This window comes from Salmo salar, chromosome 09 (genome assembly GCF_965601325.2).
Source record: "Salmo salar chromosome 09, fSalSal1, whole genome shotgun sequence".
Lineage (NCBI taxonomy): Eukaryota > Metazoa > Chordata > Actinopteri > Salmoniformes > Salmonidae > Salmo > Salmo salar.
Genome location: NC_138299.1, coordinates 80,088,732 through 80,103,515, shown reverse-complemented (window position 1 = coordinate 80,103,515; position 14,784 = coordinate 80,088,732). Strand labels below are relative to the sequence as shown.

Genomic DNA, 14,784 nt, shown 5'->3' with positions numbered 1-14,784 from the left:
GAGTCAGCAGCTGTTCTCTCAGCACACACACACACAACACACACACACACACACACACACACACACACACACACACACACACACACACACACACACACACACACACACCACACACACACACACACACACACACACACACACACACACACACACACACACACACACACACGCACACGCACGCGCACACACACACACACACACACACACACATAGAGGGGATCAGATTTTTATTATCAGGGACATAGGAGGGCAGAGATGTAGATCCTTAACCTTACCCCCTACTCCCCCCTCTCATCCCCCTACAACCCCATCTCCTTACCCCCCCTCCCATCCAGCCCCCTCGCCCCCTGGCTCTCTCACCCCTCTGCTAAAATAACCCAGTGAGGTAAGCACCGAGGGATCACTGGTATACAAACTGTTGCCTCGCAGATCAGAAGCGTCAGAGTGGGATAGGGAAGCATCCCGGATTCAGGAGGATAAACCACACAGCGATATACTCATCTCATATCACTTCACATCACCTTTACTGCTGAATCTGTGAGAGGAGACAGGCGAAACAGGTAAGACTGAATCACAGCCATCAGGATCTGGTGTTGAGCTATGAATCCAACAAGGTTTTACTCCAACTTGGCTGTTGGCCAGCACATTGTGGGGTGAAGATCTACATAGCAGGTGTTACTACTCTGTGTTCACACATCTCATTGGTTATCTAGCTAGCAGCCAAGCTGAGGGGGAGCAGGGATGGGGTTATGTCTGGAACACTCATCTCAATGTGATGTTCAGAGTTCAGGATCCCAGAAAACAAGCTCATCTCAAAGGGACTTTGTAAATAAGATGGAGAGAATATATTACGCTCAAATAACATATTAATGAGTTCTATTCATGTTTACATACATGACAGATTATTATTTTTTTATCTGTTAAAATGATACTATGATTCATTCATGTGTATGTGCATGTGCATGTTTTTGTGGTTGAGTGACAAACTGTTGCCTAATCTACAGTAGCCTACTGATCTTGTAAAATATTGAAATGGTGAATTTGAGTGAGTGGATTTCTAAACCAGTACCTAACCTCTCTTAATCCATCCACATCACCACCTGTCCCCCACCAGAGGAAGATAATGCAATCAGCTTATGATGACCTGGCCAAGCAGAGGATGCAGCAATCCAAGGCTTTGTGTTCAGAGGCCGGGCGAGGTAAGAACTTAGAGATACAGTGGGGTGCAAAATGATTGACCCCTTGGGTCAAATACCATACCCCAAGACATGCTAACCTCTCTCCATTACCAATAACAGGGGACTTTATGCATCCAACAAGTGTGTAGTCATTGCATGCTAAGAATATGGGACCAAATGCTATACTTTTGACTACCTTATTCATAAAAATCTTTAGGGGTGTCAATAATTTTGACCCATACCGTTTTGAGATAAATGTTGTATTTCTTGTTAAACTAAATCTCTGTCTTTGAGCAATTATATTAGTATAAAATAATATAATTTCCCAATTTGTTCAGCATAAAATATAGCTCAATATTTGATTTATTTATTTTATACAGTCATTATTACTCACCTTTATCAAGGGTGTCAATAATTTGGGATCCCACTGTATATTAAATTACTATTCTATTTAATTCTATGGGACATTCAACTGAATATACTTCATTGACCTCCCGAGAGGGAAATAAGCTATGAGAACAGCAGAGTTTGAATGTCTGTCAGCCTAGAGATGGAATTGAATACATTTGATTGAATTCGAGAGGTGGGACATTAGGTTTGACACCAGTAGCAAACCGTTCAGACACACAGGCATAGGATATACTGTAGAATGGAAATTAATCACACGTTTTAACACTAACTTAGATACATGTTAAGAAATGATTACTCACTTAGCTACATATTTTGACATGTTATTACTCACATTTATAAGTATAGATTAATATAAGCTGGATTGACTCTGTCATCACAGCTCTGGTCTTCATCGGTAGTATAGCAAAGCATCAAAGCATTCTCCTCAGCTAAGAGCACGTGGGGGAGTAAACCTCCGAACTCAAGACGTATACTGTAGAACTCTGTAGTTAGAAGTCTCGGAGGGCGGAACATTCTACAGGAGGCATTCCGCCTGGGTCTGTTGGTTTTCCGATGGTCTTGGCCAGTTACAGGCGTTGGCATCAGACCCATCAGACTCAGCATAATGTGATCGACCCCTGGCTGGTGGGTTTTATACAGGCCCGTCAAAAGGCAACCCCTGTCGACAACACAACTGGCATAAGGCAGGAATTCACATAACCCTTTACTGAGAGAGTGAGAGGAAAGAGAGGGAGAGACAGAGTTCCTGTAAGAGCTGCTTCTTCCAAACATCCTATTTATATAGCGAACACTGCACCACAACAAACATTACACACCCTTCTACTCTCAGGGCTATTCCAAAGTTGCAATAGAGTAGTACTGTGATACATTTGGCCCATAGTAGTAAACTCAACACTACGCTTGTGGATTAGTGATGATATGATAGTTGGAGTTATGATTTTGGTCGGGTCAGTTGATCCTCAATGAATTGTTTGGAGCTGAGAGTAAGAATAGACCTTAATATCCCACATCCAGAACACTACAGGGAGCATGAGTCCTGAGGCAACCCTTGTTGCTGGGGGAAGCCGGGTTCTCTCTCTCTGTTGCGTCATCCACAAGGGTTTTCTGACTGACACGGGCCAGCAGGTGGAGGTGCCATTGTACCAGTCAAACGGATAAATCAGATTCTATTCTCAGATCCGAGTCTGTGTCGCTGTCAGTGTCTTGGTCTCTGTAAGCATCTGTCTGTTTGTGTCTGTCTTCCCCTGATTAATTATTTAGTGACAAATGGGGTGAGTTACCATACAATGGAAAGCACTTTGAGACCTAGTGAATGTCATATATAACACTCTTTATTCTGTGCTTTTGTGTGTGTACCAGGAGGTCTGAACTTGGGGAAGAAGATCAGTATACCCAAGGATGTGATGATGGAAGAGTTGAACCTTCAGTCCAACCGTGGCTCCCGCATGTTCCAGGAGAGACTGAAGAGGGTGGAGAGGTTCACTCTGGAGAACCAAGTCAACGACTTATACGTCAATGTAAGAACACACACACATACACACACACAGCCCTGTATCTCTCCGCTAGATGCCATGCCATTTCAATGCAGAACAGAATGTTCAATCAATGTTCTATAACTATGGAAAAACAACAAGGCCATACTGTAGAGACCAGTGGAGGCTGCTGAGGGAAGAAGGGCTCATATTGATGGCTAAAACGGAGCCAATGGAATGGCATTAAACCATGTATTTGATGCCATTCCACCTACTCCGCTCAAGCCATTACCACAAGCCAGTCCTCCCCTAATTAAGGTGCCGCCAACTTCCTGTGGTAGAGACATGTCCAGTGAGATATCCTGTTAGACCCGCAGACCTCTCTCCCTGACATGCAGTATAGCAGCTTGTTAGCCTGTTAGACCTGTCAGCCTGATGTGCAGTACAGCAGCTTGTTAGCCTGTTAGACCCCAGACCTGTCTGCCTGACATGCAGTACAGCAGCTTGTTAGCCTGTTAGACCCCAGGCCTGTCTGCCTGACATGCAGTACAGCAGCTTGTTAGCCTGTTAGACCCCAGACCTGTCTGCCTGACATGCAGTACAGCAGCTTGTTAGCCTGTTAGACCCCAGGCCTGTCTGCCTGACATGCAGTACAGCAGCTTGTTAGCCTGTTAGACCCCAGACCTGTCTGCCTGACATGCAGTACAGCAGCTTGTTAGCCTGTTAGACCCCAGACCTGTCTGCCTGACATGCAGTATAGCAGCTTGTTAGCCTGTTAGACCCCAGACCTGTCAGCCTGACATGCAGTACAGCAGCTTGTTAGCCTGTTAGACATGTCTCCCTGACGTGCAGTACAGCAGCTTGTTAGCCTGTTAGACCTGTCTCCCTGACGTGCAGTATAACAGCTTGTTAGCCTGTTAGACCCACAGACCTGTCTTCCTGACGTGCAGTATAGCAGCTTGTTAGCCTGTTAGACCCGCAGACCTGTCTCCCTGACGTGCAGTATAACAGCTTGTTAGCCTGTTAGACCCACAGACCTGTCTTCCTGACGTGCAGTATAGCAGCTTGTTAGCCTGTTAGACCCACAGACCTGTCTTCCTGACGTGCAGTATAGCAGCTTGTTAGCCTGTTAGACCCACAGACCTGTCTCCCTGACGTGCAGTATAACAGCTTGTTAGCCTGTTAGACCCGCAGACCTGTCTCCCTGACGTGCAGTATAGCAGCTTGTTAGCCTGGTGGATTTATTACTCAGCTGTGTTTGATGAGGCAGGGACACCTTGGCCTGTCCCCGCTCACGGTTCCTTTGAGGATGACAACTTGGACAAGGTTATTGGAACAAATAAGAAACATTGGTCAAATGACCAATGGACAAACATTCCCATGACAATGCATCTAGTAGGTCAGCAGCTAGGCATAGACCAATAAGAGCAAGTAGACTGAACAGTGTTACACCTGCCATCCATGTACAGCTTTCACACAATGTACTCAACAGGAAATAGTAGAGATACAGAGTTGACATGGCGCTAACACAGTAAATGATTCTGTCCCTGTCCAGGGCCTTCCAGAGCCCATGCCTTCCCAGACAGTAGAAGAGCCCCAGGGGGGGAAGGAGAACCAGGCATATATGATGCCTGGCAAACACAGCCTGATCACCACCCTACAGAAAACTGTGGCCAAGAAGGGCAGCCCCAATGTCATTGCCCCAGGTAGCTGGCAACACTGGAGGGGAGAGGTTGGCAGAGGTTGACATGAGGGATTAGTAAACAGGACTAGGTCACCCCTAATTCAGAGGTTGACAGGAAGGATTAGTTACCAGGACTAGGTCACCTCTAATTCAGAGATTGGCAAGAGGGATTAATTAGTAAACAGGACTAGGTCATCTCTAATTCAGAGTTTGACAGGGGAGATTAGTTAACAGGACTAGGTCACCTCTAATTCAGAGATTGACAAGAGGAATTAATTAGTAAACAGGACTAGGTCATCTCTAATTCAGAAGTTGAGAGGAGGGATTAGTAAACAGGACTAGGTCATCTCTAATTCAGAAGTTGAGAGGAGGGATTAGTAAACAGGACTAGGTCACCCCTAATTCAGAAGTTGAGAGGAGGGATTAGTAAACAGTACTAGGTCACCCCTAATTCAGAAGTTGAGAGGAGGGATTAGTAAACAGAACTAGGTCACCCCTAATTCAGAAGTTGAGAGGAGGGATTAGTAAACAGAACTAGGTCACCCCTAATTTAGAAGTTGAGAGGAGGGATTAGTAAACAGAACGAGGTCACCCCTAATTCAGAAGTTGAGAGGAGGGATTAGTAAACAGAACTAGGTCACCCCTAATTCAGAAGTTGAGAGGAGGGATTAGTAAACAGAACTAGGTCACCCCTAATTCAGAAGTTGAGAGGAGGGATTACAGAACTAGGTCACCCCTAATTCAGAGGTTGGAATATGGGGTCAGCTTTACTTCAGAGGACGTTTGAGGTACAGAAATGATCAACTTTGACTTCGGGGTGAAATATCCATTTGAGTTTTCGTTTTACCACCCATGTGGGTATATCATAACAACTGCTATAGGAGTATGCAGGAAGGACAATGTGAGGCAACTCTTTTGATTGACAGTTTGTTTATAAAGCAGTGTTTGACAATATCTGATAACATTCTGGCTGCTATGGTTCAGTGCATCAGGGTATCCATGTCCTGACCTGACACTAGGTTAGTCAGGGTAACCATGTCCTGACACTAGGTTAGTCAGGGTAACCATGTCCTGACCTGACACAAGGTTAGTCAGAGCCTGAAGGTACGGAGGTGCCGTTCCCCTCACAGCTCCGTAGGCAAGCACCATGGTCTTGTAGCGGATGCGAGCTTCAACTGGAAGGTTAGTCAGGGTAACCATGTCCTGACACTAGGTTAGTCAGGGTATCCATGTCCTGACCTGACACTAGGTTAGTCAGGGTAACCATGTCCTGACACTAGGTTAGTCAGGTTAACCATGTCCTGACCTGACACTAGGTTAGTCAGGGTAACCATGTCCTGACCTGACACTAGGTTAGTCAGGGTAATCATGTCCTGACACTAGGTTAGTTAGGGTAAGCATGTCCTGACCTGACACTAGGTTAGTCAGGGTAACCATGTCCTGACACTAGGTTAGTCAGGGTATCCATGTCCTGACCTGACACTAGGTTAGTCAGGGTAACCATGTCCTGACCTGACACTAGGTTAGTCAGGGTATCCATGTCCTGACGTAACACTAGGTTAGTCAGGGTATCCATGTCCTGACCTGACACTAGGTTAGTCAGGGTAACCATGTCCTGACACTAGGTTAGTGACGGTATCCATGTCCTGACTTGACACTTGGTTAGTCAGGGTAACCATGTCCTGACACTAGGTTAGTCAGGGTATCCATGTCCTGACCTGACAATAGGTTAGTTAGGGTAACCATGTCCTGACACTAGGTTAGTCAGGTTAACCATGTCCTGACCTGACACTAGGTTAGTCAGGGTAACCATGTCCTGACACTAGGTTAGTCAGGGTAACCATGTCCTGACACTAGGTTAGTCAGGGTAACCATTTCCTGACATTAGGTTAGTCAGGGTAATCATGTCCTGACACTAGGTTAGTCAGGGTATTCATGTCATGACCTGACACTAGGTTAGTCAGGGTAACCATGTCCTGACACTAGGTTAGTCAGGTTAACCATGTCCTGACCTGACACTAGGTTAGTCAGGGTAACCATGTCCTGACCTGACACTAGGTTAGTCAGGGTAACCATGTCCTGACACTAGGTTAGTCAGGGTAACCATTTCCTGACACTGGGTTAGTCAGGGTAACCATGTCCTGACACTAGGTTAGTCAGGGTAACCATGTCCTGATCTGACACTAGGTTAGTCAGGGTATCCATGTCCTGACCTGACACTAGGTTAGTCAGGGTATTCATGTCCTGACCTGACACTAGGTTAGTCAGGGTAACCATGTCCTGACCTGACACTAGGTTAGTCAGGGTAACCATGTCCTGACCTGAAACTAGGTTAGTCAGGGTAACCATGTCCTGACCTGACACTAGGATAGTCAGGGTAACCATGTCCTGACCTGACACTAGGTTAGTCAGGGTAACCATGTCCTGACACTAGGTTAGTCAGGGTAACCATGTCCTGACACTAGGTTAGTCAGGGTAACCATGTCCTGACCTGACACTAGGTTAGTCAGGGTAACCATGTCCTGACCTGACACTAGGTTAGTCAGGGTAACCATGTCCTGACCTGACACTAGGTTAGTCAGGGTAACCATGTCCTGACACTAGGTTAGTCAGGGTAACCATGTCCTGACACTAGGTTAGTCAGGGTAACCATGTCCTGACCTGACACTAGGTTAGTCAGGGTAACCATTTCCTGACACTAGGTTAGTCAGGGTAACCATGTCCTGACACTAGGTTAGTCAGGGTAACCATGTCCTGATCTGACACTAGGTTAGTCAGGGTATCCATGTCCTGACCTGACACTAGGTTAGTCAGGGTATCCATGTCCTGACCTGACACTAGGTTAGTCAGGGTAACCATGTCCTGACATGACACTAGGTTAGTCAGGGTAACCATGTCCTGACCTGACACTAGGTTAGTCAGGGTAACCATGTCCTGACCTGACACTAGGTTAGTCAGGGTAACCATGTCCTGACACTAGGTTAGTCAGGGTAACCATGTCCTGACACTAGGTTAGTCAGGGTAACGTTGTCCTGACACTAGGTTAGTCAAGGTATCCATGTCCTGACCTGACACTAGGTTAGTCAGGGTAACCATGTCCTGACACTGGGTTAGTCAGGTTAACCATGTCCTGACCTGACACTAGGTTAGTCAGGGTAACCATGTCCTGACCTGACACTAGGTTAGTCAGGGTAATCATGTCCTGACACTAGGTTAGTCAGGGTAATCATGTCCTGACACTAGGTTAGTTAGGGTAACCATGTCCTGACACTAGGTTAGTCAGGGTATCCATGTCCTGACCTGACACTAGGTTAGTCAGGGTAACCATGTCCTGACCTGACACTAGGTTAGTCAGGGTATCCATGTCCTGACCTGACACTAGGTTAGTCAGGGTAACCATGTCCTGACACTAGGTTAGTCAGGGTAACCATGTCCTGACCTGACACTAGGTTAGTCAGGGTAACCATGTCCTGACACTAGGTTAGTCAGGGTAACCATTTCCTGACACTAGGTTAGTCAGGGTACCATGTCCTGACACTAGGTTAGTCAGGGTAACCATGTCCTGATCTGACACTAGGTTAGTCAGGGTATCCATGTCCTGACCTGACACTAGGTTAGTCAGGGTAACCATGTCCTGACACTAGGTTAGTCAGGGTAACCATTTCCTGACACTAGGTTAGTCAGGGTAACCATGTCCTGACACTAGGTTAGTCAGGGTAACCATGTCCTGACACTAGGTTAGTCAGGGTAACCATGTCCTGACCTGACACTAGGTTAGTCAGGGTAACCATGTCCTGACACTAGGTTAGTCAGGGTAACCATGTCCTGACACTAGGTTAGTCAGGGTAACCATTTCCTGACACTAGGTTAGTCAGGGTAACCATGTCCTGACACTAGGTTAGTCAGGGTAACCATGTCCTGATCTGACACTAGGTTAGTCAGGGTATCCATGTCCTGACCTGACACTAGGTTAGTCAGGGTAACCATGTCCTGACACTAGGTTAGTCAGCGTAACCATTTCCTGACACTAGGTTAGTCAGGGTAACCATGTCCTGACACTAGGTTAGTCAGGGTAACCATGTCCTGACACTAGGTTAGTCAGGGTAACCATGTCCTGACCTGACACTAGGTTAGTCAGGGTAACCATGTCCTGACACTAGGTTAGTCAGGGTAACCATGTCCTGACACTAGGTTAGTCAGGGTAACCATGTCCTGACCTGACAATAGGTTAGTCAGGGTAACCATGTCCTGACACTAGGTTAGTCAGGGTCACCATTTCCTGACACTAGGTTAGTCAGGGTAACCATGTCCTGACACTAGGTTAGTCAGGGTAACCATGTCCTGACACTAGATTAGTCAGGGTAACCATGTCCTGACACTAGATTAGTCAGGGTAACCATGTCCTGACCTGACACTAGGTTAGTCAGGGTAACCATGTCCTGACACTAGGTTAGTCAGGGTAACCATGTCCTGATCTGACACTAGGTTAGTCAGGGTATCCATGTCCTGACCTGACACTAGGTTAGTCAGGGTAACCATGTCCTGACCTGACACTAGGTTAGTCAGGGTAACCATGTCCTGACCTGACACTAGGTTAGTCAGGGTAACCATGTCCTGACCTGACACTAGGTTAGTCAGGGTAACCATGTCCTGACCTGACACTAGGTTAGTCAGCGTAACCATGTCCTGACACTAGGTTAGTCAGGGTAACCATGTCCTGACCTGACAATAGGTTAGTCAGGGTAACCATGTCCTGACCTGACACTAGGTTAGTCAGGGTAACCATGTCCTGACCTGACAATAGGTTAGTCAGGGTAACCATGTCCTGACCTGACAGTAGGTTAGTCAGGGTAACCATTTCCTGACCTGACACTAGGTTAGTCAGGGTAACCATGTCCTGACACTAGGTTAGTCAGGGTATCCATGTCCTGACCTGACACTAGGTTAGTCAGGGTAACCATGTCCTGACCTGACACTAGGTTAGTCAGGGTAACCATGTCCTGACACTACATTAGTCAGGGTAACCATGTGCTGACCTGACACTAGGTTAGTCAGGGTAACCATGTCCTGACACTAGGTTAGTGAGGGTAACAATGTCTTGTCCTGACACTAGGTTAATCTTTGACAACCCGCTTGTTTGTTGTGCTAGATTTACACCACGTTTAACACTTGTTATTGCAGCCAGGACCGACATCAGATCAGACAAGTCTATGTGGATGTGTATGCCCTAAGTGCTTTCAGGGACTGTTTGAGCCTTGTCTGACCTTTGACCTCTCACCTTAGGCTACGGGAGCCCCCTGAAGGAGATCCCCCATGAAAAGTTCAACCTGACAACCAGGTCCTACTGTTCCCCCTGGAGGGAAGCCCTGGGTGACAGTGACAAGCTCCTTTTGACTCTCAGCACCCAGCTCCCACAGGGGGCCACACTACTGCCTGCAATTTACAGGTGCTTCAACAGGTCAGTCTCACCACCTCACTAACCCTCAGGGGGCCACACTACAGCCTAGAGATGTAACCCTGACAACAAAAGGTGCAGCCAGATCAAACGTAGAGACCCAGCCCGCTAACTTGAGATGTAACCCTGACAACAACTACGCTAGAGTAAAGGACCTCTGACGACTTCACACTTCAAAGGCAGGACAATATTGTAGCGACCCGCACAGACAGTTGTGGGTTATGTGTTAGGCTATTAGTGGGTTGTGTCGTACTTACCAGTGTTCGCGGGGTCATGCCAATCAACCTGCTATCTGCCAATCACGGGAATGCCTGGAATGTTCTGATACCGGGCAGCCTGGTGGTTGGCGGAGTGGCGTGAAGGGGGGTTGGGCAGGGGGGATGGAGCATTGGAAGTTAAGACCGGGTTTAGCCATTGTTCTCTCTCTTACGTCTGGGCTTCACAAGAGAAGGTCACGGTTGGTTTGTAGTGTACCTTTCATTTATTTGGCATGGGCTACGGCCAAACAGTAGCCTGTGTTAAGTTGGGTTAATAAACCGTCCATTCGTTAACTCCATCCTCTGTCTGGACAATTGTTCCTTCATGATCTAGTCATTACAATATTATGCATTGTTTTCTATGGAAAGACAACCAATCTTCAAACCCCTATCTTCAAATAAAGTTGCAGATGACCGAAGCATGCTATCAAGTATATAACACAATTATCTCGAATTAGCTTCTCTCGGCGCCCGTCCATGTTTCCACTCCCTTTGAAAAGTTATCCCGCCTCTGGCTCGCACCTCCTTGGACTGGGACTGTGACTGTCCGGCATTTGGCTATTTTAAAGCAGGCTCCAGAAAGAAGGGGAAGAGTCAGCCCCTTAAAGACCGGTGGTGCACGAAGGGGCTCCTCTTACCCTGGCACACGCAGTGTGAGGCAACTCCCAGAATAAAGGCTAAACGTCACACTTCATTAGTGCACTGCCACTCATGTGGTGCCACTCATTCAGTAACTGAAGCACACATGGATGGATTGGTTTACTCCTTTAATTAACGAGGTATGTGGGTTTAATTGAGTCTAGTCTAAAGTAAGTCTGAGTCACACAAACTGTGTGGGCCAACAGGGAAGAAGAGCACTCCATCTATAGTCAAATGATTCCTGAATTATTTCCGACCTAAAATGTCACTAGTCCAGGCCAGGCAGAGTCATTAGAGAGCTGTCCAGGCCAGGCAGGGTCATTAGAGAGCTGTCCGGGCCAGGAAGGGTCATTAGAGAGCTGTCCGGGCCAGGCAGGGTCATTAGAGAGCTGTTGGGCCAGTTAGGGTCATTAGGGGGCTGTCCGGGCCAGGTAGGGTCATTAGGGGGCTGTCCGGGCCAAGCAGGGTCATTAGAGAGCTGTCCGGGCCAGGCAGGGTCATTAGAGAGCTGTTGGGCCAGTTAGGGTCATTAGGGGGCTGTCCGGGCCAGGTAGGGTCATTAGGGGGCTGTCCGGGCCAAGCAGGGTCATTAGAGAGCTGTCCGAGCCAGGCAGGGTCATTAGAGAGCTGTGTGGATGACTGGGCATCACATAACAATCTAAAAGCTTCTACCGTAATTTCCGGACTATTGAGCGCACCTGAATATAAGCCGCACCCACTGAATTTAAAAAAGATATATATTATGAACATAAATAAGCAGCACATGTCTATAAGCCGCAGGTGCCTACCGGTACATTGAAACAAATTAACTTTACACAGGCTTTAACGAAACATGGCTTGTAACAAAAATAAATAGGCTTTAACGCAGCACGGCTTGTAACAAAAATAAATAGGCTTTAAGGAAACACGGCTTGTAACAAAAATAAATAGGCTTTAACGAAACATGGCTTGTAACAAAAAAATAAAAAATTAGCATTAAACAGTAGCCTACCAAGAAAGTCATTGGTCACTATCTTCCTCCTCCTGTGCACTGAAACCACTGAAGTCATCTCCTTTCAAAAAAAATTGAAAGCGGGAAAAATCCATATATTAGCCGCGTCATTGTTTAAGCCGCGAGGTTCAAAGCGCGGGAAAAAAGTTGCCGCTTATAGTCCGGAAATTACGGTATTTTAGATCAGACTGTTCAGTGAGAAAGATCTGGTACCCTGCGAATGTATTTAAGGTTATGTATGCTTGGATATACCGAGTCATTCCCTTCCTCAAATATATACTCAAACACTTATAACACATTCATCCCTCTTTCTCTCAGAGCGGCCACACCTTTTGGAGGCCCACAGCAGCAGAGTAAGAGGGTGATCCCAGTGATGGGGTTCGAGCTGTTGGACTCACAGCACCTCCCTGGTATGACCCTGGACCGCATGTGTAAACGGCCCAACTTCAACAGAGCACCACGGGGATGGGGTCACGACTACTCCCCTGAATCCACTGACCTGTGATTGGCCCACTGCTCACCTACGTCCTTCAAACTTCATGTGACATCACAGGCCAAAAAACTGAAACATTAATCTGCTCTTTTTACCCATCCTCATCCCTCTGGATTCAAAGATGACCTATCCGGATTAGGAAGAAGTTGCCCCTAAATACAGACATTTTAATCTGTTTAATGGTTAGGATAAGGGTAGATCTGTGGTTAGGGGCAACTTGGAACTCGAGTGATCCCTGTTATTGAGTCACTTCCCCTTTCTTTCATCTTAACGCCCTCTTACCCATCCTCACTCCCCCATTTACCTCACCACTTGCCTCCCTTCCCATCCCCCGTTCACTCATCCCTCCCTCTTTCGGACCCCCCCCCCCCCCCCCCCCGTTTATAAAGGACACAGTGTGATCTTGATTAATGTAAATGTAAATGATAGAGTACTTGTTTTAATGGCATAAGCGGACAACATACATGAAACATTACAATAATAAACTTAATCATGTTGTGGGAAAAGAAAATTGTATCAAAATGAGAAACAAATCCATAATGTGAATGAGAATCTAAAAATGTTCCTGTCAAGAGATCAACTCTGTAGGATGCTTGGCACATTTCAACAACTCTTCTGATGTACACCAAATACACTGATCCATGACAGGTGGGTATACAGATTACATTATGCACCACCACGCACAAAACACAGTAGCCCTTAAAACTTAAAAGAATGCACTTATGATACCAAATTCCCAGATTGAGTTGGATTTGATTTCACACCTTTAGTTGTTTGCTGTTAACTCAAATCCACTGCTGAGATATGGTTAAACTGAGTGAGTGGGCAGACATTTTGTAACACCCTTGTGAACCTCAAGACGTAGGATGATGACATTGCCCCAGGAAGCAGATCCCAGGTCAGTTCGGTGTTTTTTCCCCTAATTACTATGGCGAGGATTGGGGGAAGGTAAACTGATCCTAGATCTGTGCCTAAGGGAAATGTCTGCCCAGAGCAATTCTCTCGACCACAGAGCTGTTTGGCATAGCGAAGTACCGACATGGCAACTAGTCACCGTGACGGGCAGCGTGGGCTCCCATGCGCTGGAGGTCCTGGGAAGGGTAGTGGATGTGTCCTGGGGATCTCATACCCATGAAGGGGGAGGAGGGGGACCCATGGAACCCATGTGAAACATATGACCACCAAAACCTGAAGGGGAGAAAAGATACGCACAACAGACACACAGCAGGGTCAACACAGAGGTAGCTCAGTGACATAGCACAACAGACACACAGCAGTGTCAACACAGAGGTAGCTCAGTGATATAGCACAAGTATGGCCAGCAGTTTCCCCTAACCATCACAGGACAAAGGTGAGACTGGTACCTGGAGGTACCGGGGGGCAAGGAGACATTCATGACATTAGGAGAGATACCGGGTGATGTTCATGACATTAGGAGAGGCTCTGGGAGTCAGGGAGAGGTTCATGACATTAGGAGAGGTTCATGACATTAGGAGAGGTACCATGAGGTAGGGAGAGGTTCATGACATTAGGAGAGGTGCCAGGAGGTAGGGAGAGGTTCATGACATTAGGAGAGGTACCGGGAGGTAGGGAGAGGTTCATGACATTAGGAGAGGTACCGGGAGGTAGGGAGAGGTTCATGACATTAGGAGAGATATCAAGAGGTAGGGAGAGGTTCATGACATTAGGAGAGGTACCAGGAGGTATGGAGAGGTTCATGACATTAGGAGAGGTACCGGGAGGTAGGGAGAGGTTCATTTTACATTTTAGTCATTTAGCAGACGCTCTTATCCAGAGCGACTTACAAATTGGTGCATTCACCTTATAATATCCAGTGGAACAACCACTTTACAATAGTGCATCTAAATCTTTTAAGGGGGGGGTTAGAAGGATTACTTTATCCTATCCCAGGTATTCCTTGAAGAGGTGGGGTTTCAGGTGTCTCCGGAAGGTGGTGATTGACTCCGCTGTCCTGGCGTCGTGAGGGAGCTTGTTCCACCATTGGGGTGCCAGAGCAGCGAACAGTTTTGACTGGGCTGAGCGGGAACTGTGCTTCCTCAGAGGTAGGGAGGCGAGCAGGCCAGAGGAGGATGAACGGAGTGCCCTTGTTTGGGTGTAGGGCCTGATCAGAGCCTGAAGGTACGGAGGTGCCGTTCCCCTCACAGCTCCGTAGGCAAGCACCATGGTCTTGTAGCGGATGCGAG

The 14,784-nt window shown here is 47.0% G+C and overlaps 1 protein-coding gene across 1 annotated transcript; it reads left to right on the top strand.

Moving 5' to 3' along the window:
- Window positions 1-441: 441 nt before the first annotated feature.
- Window positions 442-13,082, top strand: myoz1 (Myozenin-1). The gene is given in 5 exon segments (NM_001146557.1): window positions 442-560; window positions 1,115-1,199; window positions 2,949-3,027; window positions 12,926-12,958; window positions 12,960-13,082. Coding segments are annotated over 4 exon segments (210 nt in total). The 5' UTR covers window positions 442-560; window positions 1,115-1,123; the 3' UTR covers window positions 12,982-13,082.
- Window positions 13,083-14,784: the final 1,702 nt, after the last annotated feature.